Source organism: Anoplopoma fimbria, chromosome 3, assembly GCF_027596085.1.
Source record: "Anoplopoma fimbria isolate UVic2021 breed Golden Eagle Sablefish chromosome 3, Afim_UVic_2022, whole genome shotgun sequence".
NCBI lineage: Eukaryota > Metazoa > Chordata > Actinopteri > Perciformes > Anoplopomatidae > Anoplopoma > Anoplopoma fimbria.
The window spans coordinates 2,543,120-2,561,158 of NC_072451.1; the positions used below are offsets into that span (position 1 = coordinate 2,543,120).

At 40.4% G+C, this 18,039-nt stretch overlaps 4 protein-coding genes across 4 annotated transcripts; all 4 read left to right on the plus strand.

The window, feature by feature from the left end:
- The first annotated feature begins 1,795 nt into the window (after nucleotides 1-1,795).
- LOC129089239 (tripartite motif-containing protein 16-like) lies at nucleotides 1,796-3,927 on the plus strand. The gene has a single exon (XM_054596629.1). It carries the CDS (start codon nucleotides 1,941-1,943, stop codon nucleotides 3,612-3,614), a length of 1,674 nt encoding a protein of 557 aa, XP_054452604.1. The 5' UTR covers nucleotides 1,796-1,940; the 3' UTR covers nucleotides 3,615-3,927.
- Nucleotides 3,928-7,244: 3,317 nt separating this feature from the next.
- On the plus strand, nucleotides 7,245-10,603 carry LOC129089252 (tripartite motif-containing protein 16-like). The gene has a single exon (XM_054596644.1). It carries the CDS (start codon nucleotides 7,441-7,443, stop codon nucleotides 9,115-9,117), a length of 1,677 nt encoding a protein of 558 aa, XP_054452619.1. The 5' UTR covers nucleotides 7,245-7,440; the 3' UTR covers nucleotides 9,118-10,603.
- A 1,801-nt stretch (nucleotides 10,604-12,404) lies between these two features.
- Nucleotides 12,405-14,464, plus strand: LOC129089306 (tripartite motif-containing protein 16-like). Its single transcript, XM_054596717.1, has one exon. The coding sequence runs from the start codon at nucleotides 12,405-12,407 to the stop codon at nucleotides 14,079-14,081; it is 1,677 nt and encodes a 558-aa protein (XP_054452692.1). The 3' UTR covers nucleotides 14,082-14,464.
- A 1,757-nt stretch (nucleotides 14,465-16,221) lies between these two features.
- Nucleotides 16,222-17,991, plus strand: LOC129089299 (tripartite motif-containing protein 16-like). Its single transcript, XM_054596711.1, has one exon. The coding sequence runs from the start codon at nucleotides 16,228-16,230 to the stop codon at nucleotides 17,908-17,910; it is 1,683 nt and encodes a 560-aa protein (XP_054452686.1). The 5' UTR covers nucleotides 16,222-16,227; the 3' UTR covers nucleotides 17,911-17,991.
- Nucleotides 17,992-18,039: the final 48 nt, after the last annotated feature.

Below are 18,039 nucleotides of genomic sequence, written 5' to 3' on the forward strand. Positions count from 1 at the left end.
TATGCAGACCTCAAGACTAGTTACTTTTTGTATTTTTGTGCTCTTTTCAGTTTTACAAATAATATGTTTTACTTTATTAAATCTTGCCAAACACAACAACCTGTCTTTTCTTTGGAGAATGCAGTGCTGGAGAATATAATGTCAAGCTATCTGTATAGCTGAAAAATTGATTGCCTGTAACACCTTTTAGTGAGGACAGCATAATAATAATCAATGAGAAGATAATTCATTATTCTCTTTAACATAGCTGAGATTCTGCTCAAACTGATTGTTTGTGTGGTTGAAGTTAAACTACATGTGAAATCATTGATCAAGAGCCATTTAACAAACTTTACTGATGGGATGTGTTAACAAACTGTTCATGTTTGTTTATTCATCATGTAAACCTTCAAAGTATTTTCTACTTGTCTTCATTCCAGGGTTTCATAAAAAGCTGAATGATAAAATATGAAACTAATATGAGAGTATAACTGAGGCAGTTTTCCTCCTGAAACACCAAAAAGTACAGAGTTCATGTCAAAGTCATAATCTGAACAGAGACAACAAATACTGTGTAGTTGTAGACTTGAGCTCATTTATAATGATCATTTTCATTCAGACAAAAGTTCATCTTGGTTCAGTGTTAATCCGTCACCTCACAGCCAGACGATGTTGTAAAGTTTGAATCCAGACTCGACTCAAACTTCTTGTGTCTCATTTTGTCCAGAATGTATCTGTCGACCCTCAAAACAAGAGTTTTTCTGATCTATCCTCATTTAGCAACAAATAAATGCATCTAAAAGAGTCATGATTGGGGTTCCTGACAGCTGTGATTTATTTATTGCACCATCACATGTAAATTTACTCCACCTTTTCCAATACAGAAGCACTTTATGAACAAAATAATAACTTTAATAATATCCATATGAAATACTGCATTCAGTTCAAGTAGAGTCAACATCAGAAGGACTCGAGGTCTGAAAACAACAACATGTTCAGTCTCAGTTTAACTCATCGAGACACAATGTTTTTTCTCAGTCATCGCTCAACCAGTGAGTGACTCAGCTTTTATAACAAGTGAAATATATTAACATCAACAACAAATACAAAATGTGCAGATTATATCAGGTCTACTTATGAAGTCATTTTAGCAGTCAGTCAGCTAGCAGCCCACTGCTCCTCCAGGATGGGTTAAATGCAGAGAATTGTAATTTCCCCATTGTGGGACTAATAAAGGCTTAATTATTATTATTATTATTATTATTATTATTATTATTATTATTATTATTATTATTATTATTATTATTATTATTATTATAAAATCAATATATGTGAATCTTGAAATTCTGCTTTGGACCTGGATGATATTCATAAATTCAACTCTTTTGTCTCAAATGCTTCAGAGTCATTAAATAGGAGAGAGAATTCTTATACAGCAATTTAAATGTTTCATAACTGATTAGTTTAATAACTACCTATTGTCAGCCAGCTGTTTTAAGCAGTAAAAGAAAGCTGAACAGAATTACAGGAAGAGTTATGGGGTAATATGGAGACATGACCAAAGCCTGAGGAGACGAGAAATAGTTTACTGCTAAAAAACTGACATGTTTTCAGATGTGGAGGAGGTTTTAACCGAGTCTCTGTTCGTAAATGAGGAAACAAAGTCCAAATTCACACTGCTGCTCCTCCTCCAGGAATGAACCATAGCTTGATAACCCCTCCCTCCTCCTCCTCCTCCTCCTCCTGCTCTCCAACACAGCAAGCTCCACTCTGTTTTCATTTCCTTGTTCCCTCCCCTTCAGATCTACAGTTTGCAGACGGGTGTAACCAACATGGTGGTGACGTACAAGAGCTGACAGTTCCTGTTCACTGCAGAGACACATGTTGTTTTGATCAGAAGTTAAAGTAGAGTCATTTCTGAGGAAGTGAAACTCAGACAGTCGTTGTCACTGAGAGGTGAAATGGCGCAGAAAGGAGTTCAGCTGGACCAGGAAACCTTCTCTTGTTCCATCTGTCTGGATCTCCTGAAGGATCCGGTGACTATTCCCTGTGGACACAGCTACTGCATGAACTGTATTAAAACCCACTGGGATGAAGATGATGAGAATAAACTCCACAGCTGTCCTCAGTGTAGGCAGACCTTCACACCGAGGCCTGTGCTGCTGAAAAGCACCATGTTGGCAGATTTAGTGGAGCAACTGAAGAAGACTGGACTCCAAGCTGCTCCTGCTGATCACTGCTATGCTGGACCTGAAGATGTGGCCTGTGATGTCTGCACTGGGAAGAAGATGAAAGCTGTCAAGTCCTGTCTGGTGTGTCTGGTCTCTTACTGTGAGAAACACCTTCAGCCTCATTTTGATTCACCTGCCTTTGAAAAACACAAGCTGGTGGAGCCCTCCAACAAGCTCCAGGAGAACATCTGCTCTCGTCACGATGAGGTGATGAAGATGTTCTGTCGTACTGATCAGCAGTGTATCTGTTATCTCTGCTCTGTGGATGAACATAAAGGACACGACACAGTCTCAGCTGCAGCAGAAAGGACTGAGAGGCAGAGAGAGGTGGAGGTGAGTCGACTAAACATCCAGCAGAGAATCCAGGACAGAGAGAAAGACGTGAAGCTGCTTCAACAGGAGGTGGAGGCTATCAACCGCTCTGCTGATAAAACAGTGGAGGACAGCGAGAAGATCTTCACCGAGCTGATCCGTCTCATGGAGAAAAGAAGCTCTGATGTGAAGCAGCAGGTCAGATCCCAGCAGAGAACTGAAGTGAGTCGAGTCAAAGAGCTTCAGGAGAAGATGGAGCAGGAGATCACTGAGCTGAAGAGGAACGACGCTGAGCTGCAGCAGCTCTCACACACAGAGGACCACAACCAGTTTCTACACAACTACCCCTCACTGTCACCTATCAGTGAGTCTACAGACTCATCCAGCATCAACATCCGTCCTCTGCTCTACTTTGAGGAGGTGACAGCGGCTGTGTCAGAAGTCAGAGATAAACTACAGGACGTCCTGAGAGAGAAATGGACAAACGTCTCACTGACGGTGACTGAAGTGGATGTTTTACTGTCACAACCAGAACCAAAGACCAGAGCTGGATTCTTAAAGTATTCACGTGAAATCACTATGGATCCAAACACAGCATACATATATCTGTTATTATCTGAGGGGAACAGAAAAGCAACATTTATGAAACAACAACAGTCTTATTCTAGTCACACAGACAGATTCACTGTATGTGAGCAGGTCCTGAGTAGAGAGAGTCTGACTGGACGTTGTTACTGGGAGGTGGAGTGGAGAGGAGGAGGAGTTGAAGTAGCAGTCGCATACAAGAACATCAGCAGAAAAGGGGGCTGGGATGAATGTATATTTGGATACAATGACAAATCTTGGGCATTAAGATGTGAAAATAACAGTTATAACTTTTGGTACAACAAAGTCCAAACTCCCGTCTCTGGTCCTCGGTCCTCCAGAGTAGGAGTGTACCTGGATCACAGTGCAGGTGTTCTGTCCTTCTACAGCGTCTCTGAAACCATGACTCTCCTCCACAGAGTCCAGACCACATTCACTCAGCCTCTCTACGCTGGACTTTGGCTTTGTTCATTTGGATCCACTGCTGAGTTCTGTAAACTCAAATAGACTGAAGTCATTTAAGGGTTAAATTCTGTGTCTTAACTCTTAAACTCATTTAGTCTCCATGTTTGTTGCTGAGAGCTGATTGTTGTGGCGTTTCTTCACTGCACAGAGATCAGCTGTCAGTCAAACATTCTGGTGGTATTTTGACATCTTCTCATTAGTTCTTCTGTAAATGTTTGACTTTCTTTATGTGGCTCTCCTTCCTGTTTCTGTTTAGCCATGGAGGCTATCACTGCTCATGATGATGTCTGTTTACCTGACGTTTCTCTGAAAGAACATTTAAACTTCTCTTTGCTCTCAATGATGAATATCGTTATTGATCTTTTTCTGCAGGTCTTACGAGAGAATGGATAAGACCTTCCTTTTTCATGGACATTTTCTTATGCCATTTGTAGATTTGCAAAGAAAATCTGTAATTTACATTCAGTTGTTCATCATAATCAATGAGGAGTTTATTCATCATTATATTTTACATAGCTGAGATTCTGTTCAAAGATGATACATCACATGTCACATTTACCTGTTATAATGCCATACATCATTAAAAAAGGGAAAGAAAAAAATTTGAAAACACTGGAATCTGTATAACATTTAACCATGTGTCTACAAGTGTAACCATGTAAAAAAAAATGGACACGCTGTGTACTTTGAACTATTTACATCTTTACAGCCTCTCCTCTCTGCTCTTTGTTAACAGCTTGCAGTTCAGTAGAAGTTTCACTGAATTTTAGTCACATGACTGTTTGTCTCAGCCGAGTCCAGCGTGTCTTCCTAGTTGCGCCGAGGAGCTCAGAATGAAATGTTTTTTTCAGGATCTGTTAAGAGCGAGATTTAAAATGACACATGTAGAATAAAATGTTTTTGATGAAATATCACAAGCTTTGTTTTGGCTGCTTCTTTTCTGAAGGAAGCTTTCCTCACTCATGCTGTGTTTAGGTACCATCAGAAATATCTAATGATGATGACGTTTTTTATGTTTTCTGGTTGTGGTAAATGGTGTCATTTTGGCGATTGTTGAAAGAAAACATGCTTTTCAATCAAGCCGGTGGGTTTTGGGGTTCAGAGAGTGATCAACTGTTTAATAAGTCGAAAGCTTTGACGACCATGGTGTGTCTCAATTGCTTCATTTTAGAATTGTAAACTTTTTCTGAATTAACTTTGTTGTTCAAAAATACAAGATGGCTCCTCTTTATGACATTGTTTAAAGAGAGTGAAATACTGTGTTTCATGTGTGTGGGGTTTGCATCTTCTTACCAGGATTGAAACAGAAATAAAAATAAAAATCATCTCAAGACCGATAGGAGAGTTTTTTTTCATTCATCAATCAGTATTTTCACTGTGTTAGTTCCATATAATCTGAATCCATATCCTCTGTTTGGTCTTTGTTCGGAAAATGAAGTCCAACATTCAAAATCCTACTTAAGCAAAAGTACAGAAGTATTATCAGGTGAATGTACTTTAGGAATCAAAAATACCTGCTCTACAGAAAAGTAGTCCCTGTGACTAATGTGTTGGGATTAAATATAGAAATTGTAGATTCAAACTGATGTGTAATTAGCAGTTTACAATTGTAGCTGCTTAAAGTGGAACTGATTTGAATTACTTTATATACAGTTAGGTATCCTGTGGTTCTCAACCTAGGGGTCGGGCCCCTCCAAAAGGTCACAAGATAAATCTGGGAGGTCATGATAGAATTAGAAAAAAGTTCTGCCACACAGCTTTACATTATCTCTGATGTTGTTTTGTGAGGCATTGGATCGTTTAAGCCTCAATCAGTTATTTAAATGAGACTGTCAGAGATGTTTAGAGGGTTAATCTCCTGTAGATGGAGCTGCTAACAACTCATGGACATCTGCAACATGACAACGAGCCCCGACTGCTTCCTTTTAAAAGACAAAAAGGTTGGAAACCAGCGCTTCAATCCTCAGCAGTGTGTCTGTATTTCTTATGTAAAATCTTGATCTCAAAAGTAACTACAGTGCAATAAAAAAGTACAATGTTGCCTCTAAAATGCAGCGGAGAAGAAGTAGAAGTGTAGTACTTGAATAAATAGGCTCGTCTGAGATGAGCTGCACCTCGTCTGGAAAGTGGACGAGATCAGGCGGCAGCAGCAGGAGGCGATGACAAGTCCAGCAGTTAACATCTGCCTTCAAAGAACAAACAGGAAGTCACAGAAACAATTACATCCTGTCAGATCCAAACATGGAGGCTACTTGTAGTTTTTTAGACCACGATTGGATCATTTTATATTTGTTTGAAAATATATATGTAGAAATGTGTGTGTATCTGGCATTATGTTCTATCCTTAGTTATTTTTTACATCTGCCTGTTTCAATAAGTATTATATAAATAAACTAAATTCTTATCAACCACACAAGATATGATTTTAGATGAAACCTTTATTGCACAACATTGGATTAATAACACTAAGTATAAAAAGTACACAGAGAAATAGGAGTTTCTACAAAATGTGGTGTTTGTTTTCAAAACTGAGAGCGAATCAGCTTTTTGAACTGGAGACAGCGAAACGTTTCTCATCATGCAAATTGTTACTCTCCACCTCTGCTCGTGACCCAGTTACCTGCCAGCTCTGCTGCTCCCTGTTACTCATTAGCCTCAGTATAGATAGTGGACTGGTGACTCTCATTCTACCAGTTTGTCTCCATCTCTCAGTGCAGCTTTGTGAACATTTTCCTGTCTTGTTCTCTCACAACCAAGAGTAAAATATGCAGACTTCAAGACTTTTACCACAATTTGACAAAAGAGATTACAACTGTAAAGTCTGCACAGAATCCGCTGGAACTGTTTTAATATTTGATTTCACCATTTAGTGAAAAAACAGGATGCACTTTTAGTTTGAGGACCGTGGAAGCTCGTCGAGGATCAGTGTCCATTGAGACACTATTTAATTCCAAAGCCAATATTATTTCTTTCAATCATTTAATGTATCAGTTTAAACAGGTTACACACTGTAACCCTAAAAAAGAATGTTACGTGTCACAAATACACATTTAAAGAGCAGAGAGCTCAACCTGCCTCTCTTTGTGGAATGCAGTAAAGGCTGAAAAGCCAGTTCCCATTTTCTTTCTGCTCTCAAACACAGCGAGCTATCTGACAACCAGAAGCAAAGACCGGAGCTGGAACCGTAAGATAGTCACAAGAAATGATACTGGATCCAAATACCACAAACATATATGTGTTATTATCTTAGGGGAAGAGAAAAGAACTTGAAAAGTGCACCAAGGAAGGTTTTCTTGTATAACTGTTTCACATCATATTTCCAGGCCCTGAGTGGAGAGAATGTGACTAGACACTGTTACTTTGAGGTAGAGAGGAGAAGGAGCTTACGTGGCAGTGTTTTTTTTTCTCTCAGACCGCTCCTCTTCCTGGAATGAACCAAAGCTTGATAACCCCTCCCTCTTCTTCCTGCTCTGAAACACAGCGAGCTCCACTCTGTTTTTATTTCCTTCATAAAAACTGACATTTTTTCAGATCAGGGGGAGATTTTTACCGAGTCTCTGTTTGTAAATGAGGAAACAAAGTCCAAATGCACGGCATTGCTCCTCCTCCTGGAATGAACCATAGCTTGATAACCCCTCCCTCCTCCTCCTCCTGCACTCCAACACAGCGAGCTCCACTCTGTTTTCATTTCCTTGTTCCCTCCCCTTCAGATCTACAGTTTGCAGAGGGGTGTAACCAACATGGTGGTGAAATGCAGCAGCTGCGGCCCTGTTCACTGCAGAGACACATGTTGTTTTGATCAGAAGTTAAAGTAGAGTCACTTCCGAAGAAGTGAAACTCAGACAGTATTTGTCACTGAGAGGTGAAAATGGCGCAGAAAGGAGTTCAGCTGGACCGTGAAACCTTCTCTTGTTCCATCTGTCTGGATCTCCTGAAGGATCCGGTGACTATTCCCTGTGGACACAGCTACTGCATGAACTGTATTAAAACCCACTGGGATGAAGACGATGAGAATAAACTCCACAGCTGTCCTCAGTGTAGGCAGACCTTCACAGCGAGGCCTGTCTTGGTGAAAAACACCATGTTGTCAGATTTAGTGGAGCAACTGAAGAAGACTGGACTCCAAGCTGCTCCTGCTGATCACTGCTATGCTGGACCTGAAGATGTGGCCTGTGATATCTGCACTGGGAGGAAACTGAAAGCCTTCAAGTCCTGTCTGGTGTGTCTAGTCTCTTACTGTGAGAAACACCTTCAGCCTCATTTTGAATCACCTGCCTTTGAAAAACACAAGCTGGTGGACCCCTCCAACAAGCTCCTGGAGAACATCTGCTCTTGTCACGATGAGGTGATGAAGATGTTCTGCCGTACTGATCAGCAGTGTATCTGTTATCTCTGCTCTGTGGATGAACATAAAGGACACGACACAGTCTCAGCTGCAGCAGAAAGGACTGAGAGGCAGAGAGAGCTGGAGGTGAGTCGACTAAACATCCAGCAGATAATCCAGGACAGAGAGAAAGACGTGAAGCTGCTTCAACAGGAGGTGGAGGGTATCAACCACTCTGCTGATAAAACAGTGGAGAACAGCGAGAAGATCTTCACCGAGCTGATCCGTCTCATGGAGGAAAGAAGCTCTGATGTGAAGCAGCAGGTCAGATCCCAGCAGAGAACTGAATTGAGTCGAGTCAAAGAGCTTCAGGAGAAGCTGGAGCAGGAGATCACTGAGCTGAAGAGGAACGATGCTGAGCTGCAGCAGCTCTCACACACAGAGGACCACAACCAGTTTCTACACAACTACCCCTCACTGTCAGCACTCAGTGAGTCTACAGACTCATCCAGCATCAACATCCGTCCTCTGCTCTACTTTGAGGAGGTGACAGCGGCTGTGTCTGAAGTCAGAGATAAACTACAGGACGTCCTGAGAGAGAAACGAACAAACGTCTCACTGACGGTGACTGAAGTTGATGTTTTACTGTCACAATCAGAACCAAAGACCAGAGCTGGATTTTTTAATTATTCACGTGAAATCACTATGGATCCAAACACAGCACACACACGTCTGTTATTATGTGAGGGGAACAGAAAAGCAACATTAATGAAACATCAACTGTCTCATTCTCGTCACCCAGACAGATTCACTGAATGGCATCAGGTCCTGAGTAGAGAGAGTCTGAATGGACGTTGTTACTGGGAGGTGGAGTGGAGAGGAGAAGGGGTTAATGTAGCAGTTGCATACAAGAATATCAGCCGGACTGGGAGCTCATATGAATGTGTATTTGGACAAAACAACAAATCTTGGGCATTAAGATGTGACGAAAACAGCTATACATTTTGGTACAACAAAATCAAAACTCCCGTCTCTGGTCCTCAGTCCTCCAGAGTAGGAGTGTACCTGGATCACAGTGCAGGTGTTCTGTCCTTCTACAGCGTCTCTGAAACCATGACTCTCCTCCACAGAGTCCAGACCACATTCACTCAGCCTCTCCATGCTGGACTTTGTCCTCTTTATACGTCTGGAAACACTGCTGAGTTCTGTAAACTCAAATAGACTGAAGTCCTTTAAGGGTTGAATTCTGTGTCTTAACTCTTAAACTCATTTAGTCTCCATGTTTGTTGATGAGAGCTGATTGTTGTGGCGTTTCTTCACTGCACAGAGATCAGCTGTCAGTCAAACATTCTGGTGGTACTTTGACATCTTCTCATTAGTTCTTCTGTAAATGTTTGACTTTCTTTATGTGGCTCTCCTTCCTGTTTCTGTTTAGCCATGGAGGCTATCACTGCTCATGATGATGTCTGTTTACCTGAACTGACTGATTTCTCTGCATGAATGTGTAAACTTCTCTGTGCTCTAAATGTCTGAACATTCTTATCAATTTTTTTGTATAGGTCTTAAGAGGGAAAGCAGCAGACCTTCCTTTCTTGGAAAAGTGTGTATTCATCATTTAAACCAAACATGAACAAATTATTTTCTTCTTGTCTTATTACAGGGTTTCATACAAAGCTGATTGAGAAAATATGAAAACAATATGAGGGTATAACTGAGTTAGTGTTCCTTCTAAAATACCAGAAAGTTGAGTGTTCATGTTGATGGACGATTAAACTGGAGAGACAGTTTCACAAATGTTTCAGTAGATCTACTAGCTGAAAGGCATTCACCTGACACTAAAGTTGTTGTGTATATTATAAGTGTTGCTGGAGTTTTGAACTCCTCAGATTCTATAAGAAGTTCCAGGTAATTTTATGTATGAGTCTTAATAATTGTTGTTGCACCCGCCGCAGTGTACATAAACTTAATTGTTGATCATTGTTGTTTAATTGTCTGTGTTTTGTCTATTGTCTGGTTGATGCTACAGTAGATATAAAATGTGTTTATTTATTGTTGGCTTCTGCATCAGTGAGTGAAACTAGTAAAAATAGTCAATAAAGTAGGAGAAAATGTTTTTGAAAAACTGAGTTACCTTTGAATTCTCTTCCCTGAGAGATAAAACTTAATATGTGGGTCCAGAAGAGAAAATCTTTGCTCTTATATTTTAAAATTAGTTTGAGGCTGCAGTTAATTCCTGCTATTCAGATTTCCACTTCACATGGTGATGATGAAAAACAAAACTCTTTCCAACAGACTCTTAAACACCGTTTCCACAGTTTGCTTACCAACATGGAAATTGCATGAAACATCCCAAGTAGAAACAATCTCAGTGTATGTCTTTCCCATTTTTCTAGTCGCTCAAAAGGACATTCAAAGGAATGTATTCTAAATTAAAGTATATTTTTATTATTTTTTTGTTTCTGTCAGGACAATTTTATGGAACAAAACAATGGTTAAGTTTAGGCAACAAAAGATCTTAGTTAGGTTTAAGAGAAGCCGTTATGGTTGGAATTAAAATATGTACATAATCTAGGTTTAATCAACAAAATGAACATTAGGTTTTGTCAACAAAACTATTTAGTTAACTTCACAAAATATTAGTAGTTGTTTGTCTTATGATACTCCCTGACTGGAGGTTTAACTTTAGTTTTTCCTCCATCAACTTAAAATCAGCCACGTTATTCTAATGCTTCCACCTACTGAATATTTGAAGATTTTATTTCAAGGTTATATTTTAATATCGACAGTATTCTTTCCAACCATAAGTGAAACCATAGGTTTCATTTAAATAAAAAATTTGAATGTGATGTCTGCTGTTTAGTTGTAAAAAGATAAAAGGATGCTTTTGATTTAATTTGAAAAAAGAATGCAGTGCTACAGATGTATATGTTTCATATCAATCAAACAAAAAACTGCAGAAACAGCTGATCTGGTTCATTGACGTCATTCTGGATTCGCGTCTGTTGTTTGCTGCTGAGCAGGTTGTGAACAGTGGCTTCTCTTGGACAGCCTGTTAACGTCCCTCTCCAGGATGGAAAGAGTCGTTGTTGTTGTTGTCAGGACTGTTCCATTGTCTTTCAAAACCACAGCAGAACTCATTCAGATGCGCAACTCGTTAGTGGAGTGAGAACCTTCAGGTTTGCGGTTTGTGATCAATCTGAGACCTTTTCAGACAGAAGCAGAGTCGTTAACTGAGAACAGCTGTTGGAGTTTCTCAGACTACAGTCGTTTAGTTTCTCTCATCGCCTCGCTTAAACCTGTACTTCCACTCTTTAAACCTGTCCTTGTTCCCACTGCTGAATGAATCTTCAATGTTCAACCTCAGCTGTCTGAGCTTAACTGTGAACCAAAGTTTGTATTTAAATTTTTGTATATTGAAGAACAAATATTTATACTTTATCAGGTTTATGTCCAACTTTTGTTGGATTGTATACGTCTCCACTTTTGTTTACTCCGTGATAGCTTCCTATACAACCCTGATTTAACCTTTTGATTAAATTAATTTTATCATTGACTTCTATGTTATATTAAGATCTCTTTTCATCAGAGGGAACGCTGTTTTTGAGATAAAAGTACTGCTTACATCTTCTGTTATCTTCTGTAAAATTAAGAAGGTTATTTGAATCACAATTTCAATTTGTTCCCTTTTTTTGAATAATCTTTACATGTGTGCCTTGAAGGACATAAGTTGTATATTCTACCTAATATTTATTAAGTATCTTTTAAATAGTATCTGTAATATGAACATGAATGGAATTAATGGAAAATAAAAGCACATGTTACAGGTAATGTTTTTATTTTTTTTATGTAACAACAAATGAGACCATTTATATTAGACCATTCTGCAAAACTGAATTATCCTCTGTGGTGTTTTTTTAAATATTATTCCTTTCTTAGGTGTGATAAGGTTAGGGATGGATTGTGGTTTTATGGTTATTAACTTTATAAATTAACTTTATGAATAACATGTGTGCACACTTTCTGTTCCTATCATAATAAGCATTCTCTAATGCTTGTCTTCTGTAAATCACTTTAAAGTTTAAAAGTTTTGCATAAACAGAGTTTGTTATCTTGCAAGTAACCAACTGTGTTTGGGATTTATTTTATTATCTTTGCAGCATTAGCTTTGACTGCTTTTTGTTCTTATCTTCACTCCATGATGAAAAAGCCAGTGAAACCTGCACTGTCGCTTTAAAATAAGACAAGACAAATGATTGAGGAATGCGACGGCCATTGGTGGGTGGGGGGACTCCAACTCGAATGAGGTCCAACTACATGGAAGCTTGATATCTCCTCCCTCTTCTTCCGGCTATAAAATGCAGCCAGCTCCTCATGGGTCACATTATTCCGAGCAGGAAGCTCATTCAGTGAAGAGAAGCAAATGAACAGGAACAAAAGACAGATTTTGTGATTTAAAACCAGATGTTCTTCTATAAGATAAGGTCACCAAGTGGTTTCTCGAGGAGAAAATGGCTCAGCAAGGAATCCAGCTAGACCGGGAGAGCTTCTCTTGTTCCATCTGTCTGGATCTCCTGAAGGATCCGGTGACTATTCCCTGTGGACACAGCTACTGCATGAACTGTATTAAAACCCACTGGGATGAAGAGGATGAGAATAAACTCCACAGTTGTCCTCAGTGTAGGCAGACCTTCACACCGAGGCCTGTCCTGGGGAAAAACAACATGTTAGCAGATTTAGTAGAGCAACTGAAGAAGACTGGACTCCAAGCTGCTCCTGCTGATCACTGCTATGCTGGACCTGAAGATGTGGCCTGTGATATCTGCACTGGGAGGAAACTAAAAGCCTTCAAGTCCTGTCTGGTGTGTCTGGTCTCTTACTGTGAGAAACACCTTCAGCCTCATTATGATGTATCTCAATTAAGAAAACACAAGCTGGTGGACCCCTCCAACAAGCTCCAGGAGAACATCTGCTCTCATCACGATGAGGTGATGAAGATGTTCTGTCGTACTGATCAGCAGTGTATCTGTTATCTCTGCCCTGTGGATGAACATAAAGGACACGACACAGTCTCAGCTGCAGCAGAAAGGACTGAGAGGCAGAAAGAGCTGGAGGGGAGTCGACTAAACATCCAGCAGAGAATCCAGGACAGAGAGAAAGACGTGAAGCTGCTTCAACAGGAGGTGGAGGCTATCAACCGCTCTGCTGATAAAACAGTGGAGGACAGCGAGAAGATCTTCACCGAGCTGATCCGTCTCATGGAGAAAAGAAGCTCCGATGTGAAGCAGCAGGTCAGATCCCAGCAGAGAACTGAAGTGAGTCGAGTCAAAGAGCTTCAGGAGAAGATGGAGCAGGAGATCACTGAGCTGAAGAGGAACGACGCTGAGCTGCAGCAGCTCTCACACACAGAGGACCACAACCAGTTTCTACACAACTACCCCTCACTGTCAGCACTCAGTGAGTCTACAGACTCATCCAGCATCAACATCCGTCCTCTGCTCTACTTTGAGGAGGTGACAACAGCTGTGTCAGAAGTCAGAGATAAACTACAGGACGTCCTGAGAGAGAAATGGACCAAAGTCTCACTGACGGTGACTGACGTGAATGTTTTATTCTCACAATCAGAGCCCAAGACCAGAGCTGGATTCTTAAAATATTCACGTGAAATCACTCTGGATCCAAACACAGCAAGCAATTATCTGTTATTATCCGAGGGGAACAGAAAAGCAACATTAATGAGTCTACAAATGTCTTACCCTAGTCACCCAGATAGATTCACTAACAGGTTACAGGTCCTGAGTAGAGAGAGTCTGACTGGACGTTGTTACTGGGAGGTGGAGTGGAGAGGAGGAGGAGTTTATGTAGCAGTCGCATACAAGAATATCAGCAGAAAAGGGGGCTGGGATGAATGTAGATTTGGACGGAATGACAAATCTTGGGCATTAAGATGTGACAATAAAAGTTATGACTTTCGGTACAACAAAGTCCAAACTCCCGTCTCAGGTCCTCGGTCCTCCAGAGTAGGAGTGTACCTGGATCACAGTGCAGGTGTTCTGTCCTTCTACAGCGTCTCTGAAACCATGACTCTCCTCCACAGAGTCCAGACCACATTCACTCAGCCTCTCCATGCTGGACTTATTATTTTTTATTCCTCTGGAGACACTGCTGAGTTCTGTGAATTCAAATAGACTGAAGTCATTTAAGGGTTAAATTCTGTGTCTTAACTCTTAATCTCATTTAGTCTCCATGTTTGTTTCTGAGAGCTGATTGTTGTGGCGTTTCTTCACTGCACAGAGATCAGCTGTCAGTCAAACATTCTGGTGGTACTTTGACATCTTCTCATTAGTTCTTCTGTAAATGTTTGACTTTCTTTATGTGGCTCTCCTTCCTGTGTCTGTTTAGCCATGGAGGCTATCACTGCTCATGATGATGTCTGTTTACCTGAACTCACATTTCTCTGCATGAATGTGTAAACTTCTCTGAGCTCTAATTGATTCATAAATATTTGTATTGATGCGTTTATATTGTTTTTTTTCTTCAGAAGAAAAGTTCCAGGCCTTCCTTTATCCTAGATATGTTGCTGTCTTTGTGTAAATTTGTAAAGAAATCCATAAACCATTTACTTTTAAGTGTTTCGCAGACCTATGAGGTATTATAAAACTGTAGTAATCACGATCCTAATCATTAGGAAGATAATTCATTATTCTCTTTTACATAGCTGAGATTCTGTTCAACGATAATCATTTTGTGGGTGAAGTGAATCTGTACATGAAATCATTGATCAAGAGTCATTTAACAGACTTTAAGTAAGTCTGTGAACAAACTGAAGGTTTACATGATGAATAAACAAACATGGACGAAGTATTTTCTTCTCCTCTTCATTTCAGGGTTTATTACAAAGCTGATGTAGAAAATGTGAAACATGTATGAGAGTTGATCTGAAGCAGTTTTCCTCCTGAAACATCACAAAGTTCAGAGTTCATGTTTAGAGCAGAAGAGCATTTGTCAGTCAGTCTCTGTCCTTTAAAATTTCCTCATTAAAACAGCTTGGTCATTGAGAAATGAGCAGAGAATTATATCACTTGGTGCTTTTCACAAACAAGGGGTTGTTTGCGCACTATATCTATATAGAGGATTTATCCACCGACTTAATAACTTTAGAAGTAGTAATAATTAATTTGGTCAAGTTTGGGTGTGAAGAGGATTTGTTGAGTCCTGACACACATAAGACAACAGATATTGTGAAGTTGATTCTCTACATTTTGTTAAAAATGTCACAATGTTGTTAAATCAGAATTCAAGAAGTCAGAGAAAATTTTAACCCACAGCCTGAAGTCTTGCATTCCCAAAATACTATTTACAACCTGAGAACTGATATGAATACTTTTTGTAAAGTGGAAGCTCTTCTCTACCATCTTTCCAATGTCACCTGAACGCAGCATCAGTGTTACAATTTGGGACTCCTGTGAAAAAACTGACATAATGTAATGTTACATTTAAATGTCTCTTTACTGATATTGCTTGAAATTGCTAAAGATTGGTGAAGTTTGTACATGTCTTCCTGCAGTGAACATCACAGCAGGTTAACAGGTGAAATGTGAAAACTGAAGCACAACACAAGAGGGCGCCTTCATCCTGATAACCAGGGATGTAGTGGAGGTTAGAGCACGAAAACTCAGTTTGTCTATAGATTTAGTTAAGAACATATTTTTAGGCAAATAAGATACGATTTATAATAAAAATGCAATGTCTCATATGTCATGGTTACTGCTGTGAAACTGATTTAAATCATTAGGAATTCATGATTAAAGAGAAATAAAGTGTAGAACGTATTGTCTTTGTCTTTACATCAACAGCAGTTATTATTCCTCAAAATCTTAAACTACTACATTACAATTATTGTAAAAGTTAAACATCTAAATCTGACTGCTTTACATTGGAACACAATATCTATTTGTGAAAGAGATCCCATGAAGATTTAACCTCCTAAAACCCGAAGTGACCACTGTTACAATCAAGAAATGAGCTCTCTTGTAAAATGAATAATTAGATAAAATGTTTGACACAGTCCCTCTCTCTCTCAAACTACTATTCTTCCTGGAATGAATTGTAACTTGATAACCGCTCCCTCTTCTTCCTGCTCTCAAACACAGTGAGCTCCACTCTGTCTTTATGTCCTTGTTCCCTCCCCTTCAGATCTACAGTCTGACGATGGGTGTAACCAACATGTGTTGAAGTGCAGCAGCTGACAGGTCCCATTCACTACCACACACAAACTGGTTTCAACTATGAGGAAGTGAAAAGCAGACAGTCGTTGAGCAACTGAGAGGTGAAATGGCGCAGAAAGGAGTTCAGCTGGACCGTGAGAGCTTCTCTTGTTCCATCTGTCTGGATCTCCTGAAGGTTCCGGTGACTATTCACTGTGGACACAGCTACTGCATGAACTGTATTAAAACCCACTGGGATGAAGAGGATGGGAAGAAACTCCACAGCTGTCCTCAGTGTAGGCAGACCTTCACACCGAGGCCTGTCCTGTTGAAAAACACCATGTTGGCAGATTTAGTGGAGCAACTGAAGAAGACTGGACTCCAAGCTGCTCCTGCTGATCACTGCTATGCTGGACCTGAAGATGTGGCCTGTGATGTCTGCACTGGGAGGAAACTGAAAGCTGTCAAGTCCTGTCTGATGTGTCTGGCTTCTTACTGTGAGAAACACCTTCAGTCTCACTATGAATCAGCTCCATTTAAGAAACACAAGCTGGTGGACCCCTCCAAGAAGCTTCAGGAGAACATCTGCTCTCGTCACGATGAGGTGATGAAGATGTTCTGTCGTACTGATCAGCAGTGTATCTGTTATCTCTGCCCTGTGAATGAACATAAAGGACACGACACAGTCTCAGCTGCTGCAGAAAGGACTGAGAGGCAGAGAGAGCTGGAGGTGAGTCGACTAAACATCCAGCAGAGAATCCAGGACAGAGAGAAAGACGTGAAGCTGCTTCAACAGGAGGTGGAGGCCGTCAACCGCTCTGCTGATAAAACAGTGGAGGACAGCGAGAAGATCTTCACCGAGCTGATCCGTCTCATGGAGAAAAGAAGCTCCGATGTGAAGCAGCAGGTCAGATCCCAGCAGAGAACTGAAGTGAGTCGAGTCAAAGAGCTTCAGGAGAAGATGGAGCAGGAGATCGCTGAGCTGAAGAGGAACGACGCTGAGCTGCAGCAGCTCTCACACACAGAGGACCACAACCAGTTTCTACACAACTACCCCTCACTGTCAGCACTCAGTGAGTCTACAGACTCATCCAGCATCAGCATCCGTCCACTGCAGTACTTTGAGGAGGTGACAACAGCGGTTTCAGAAGTCAGAGATAAACTACAGGACGTCCTGAGAGAGAAATGGACAAACATTGTACTGACAGTGACTGAAGTGGATGTTTTACTGTCAAATTCACAATCAGAACCCAAGACCAGAACAGGATTCTTAAAATATTCACGTAAAATAACACTGGATAAAAACACAGCAAACACACATCTGTTATTATCTGAGGGGAACAGAAAAGCAACATTAATGAGACAACAGCAGTCTTACTCTAGTCAGCCAGACAGATTCTCTTATTGGCATCAGGTCCTGAGTAGAGAGAGTCTGACTGGACGTTGTTACTGGGAGGTGGAGTGGAGAGGAGATAAAGTTTTTGTGGCAGTCGCATACAAAATTATCAGCCGGACTGGGAGCTCAACTGAATGTGTATTTGGACTCAATAACAAATCTTGGGCATTAAGATGTGACGAAAACAGTTATATGTTTTGGTACAACAGTGTCCAAACTCCCGTCTCAGGTCCTCTCTCCTCCAGAGTAGGAGTGTACCTGGATCACAGTGCAGGTGTTCTGTCCTTCTACAGCGTCTCTGAAACCATGACTCTCCTCCATAGAGTCCAGACCACATTCACTCAGCCTCTCCATGCTGGACTTTGGCTTCTTTATTCGTCTGGAAACACTGCTGAGTTCTGTAAACTCAAATAGACAGAACTTCTAAAAGGGACAGTATCTTAAATTCCGTGTTTATTGATTTTTGGTCATTTTGTATTCATGTTTGTCGCTGAGAGTGGGTTGTTGCGTCATTTCCTCACTTGATTTATTTACTTAATGGGG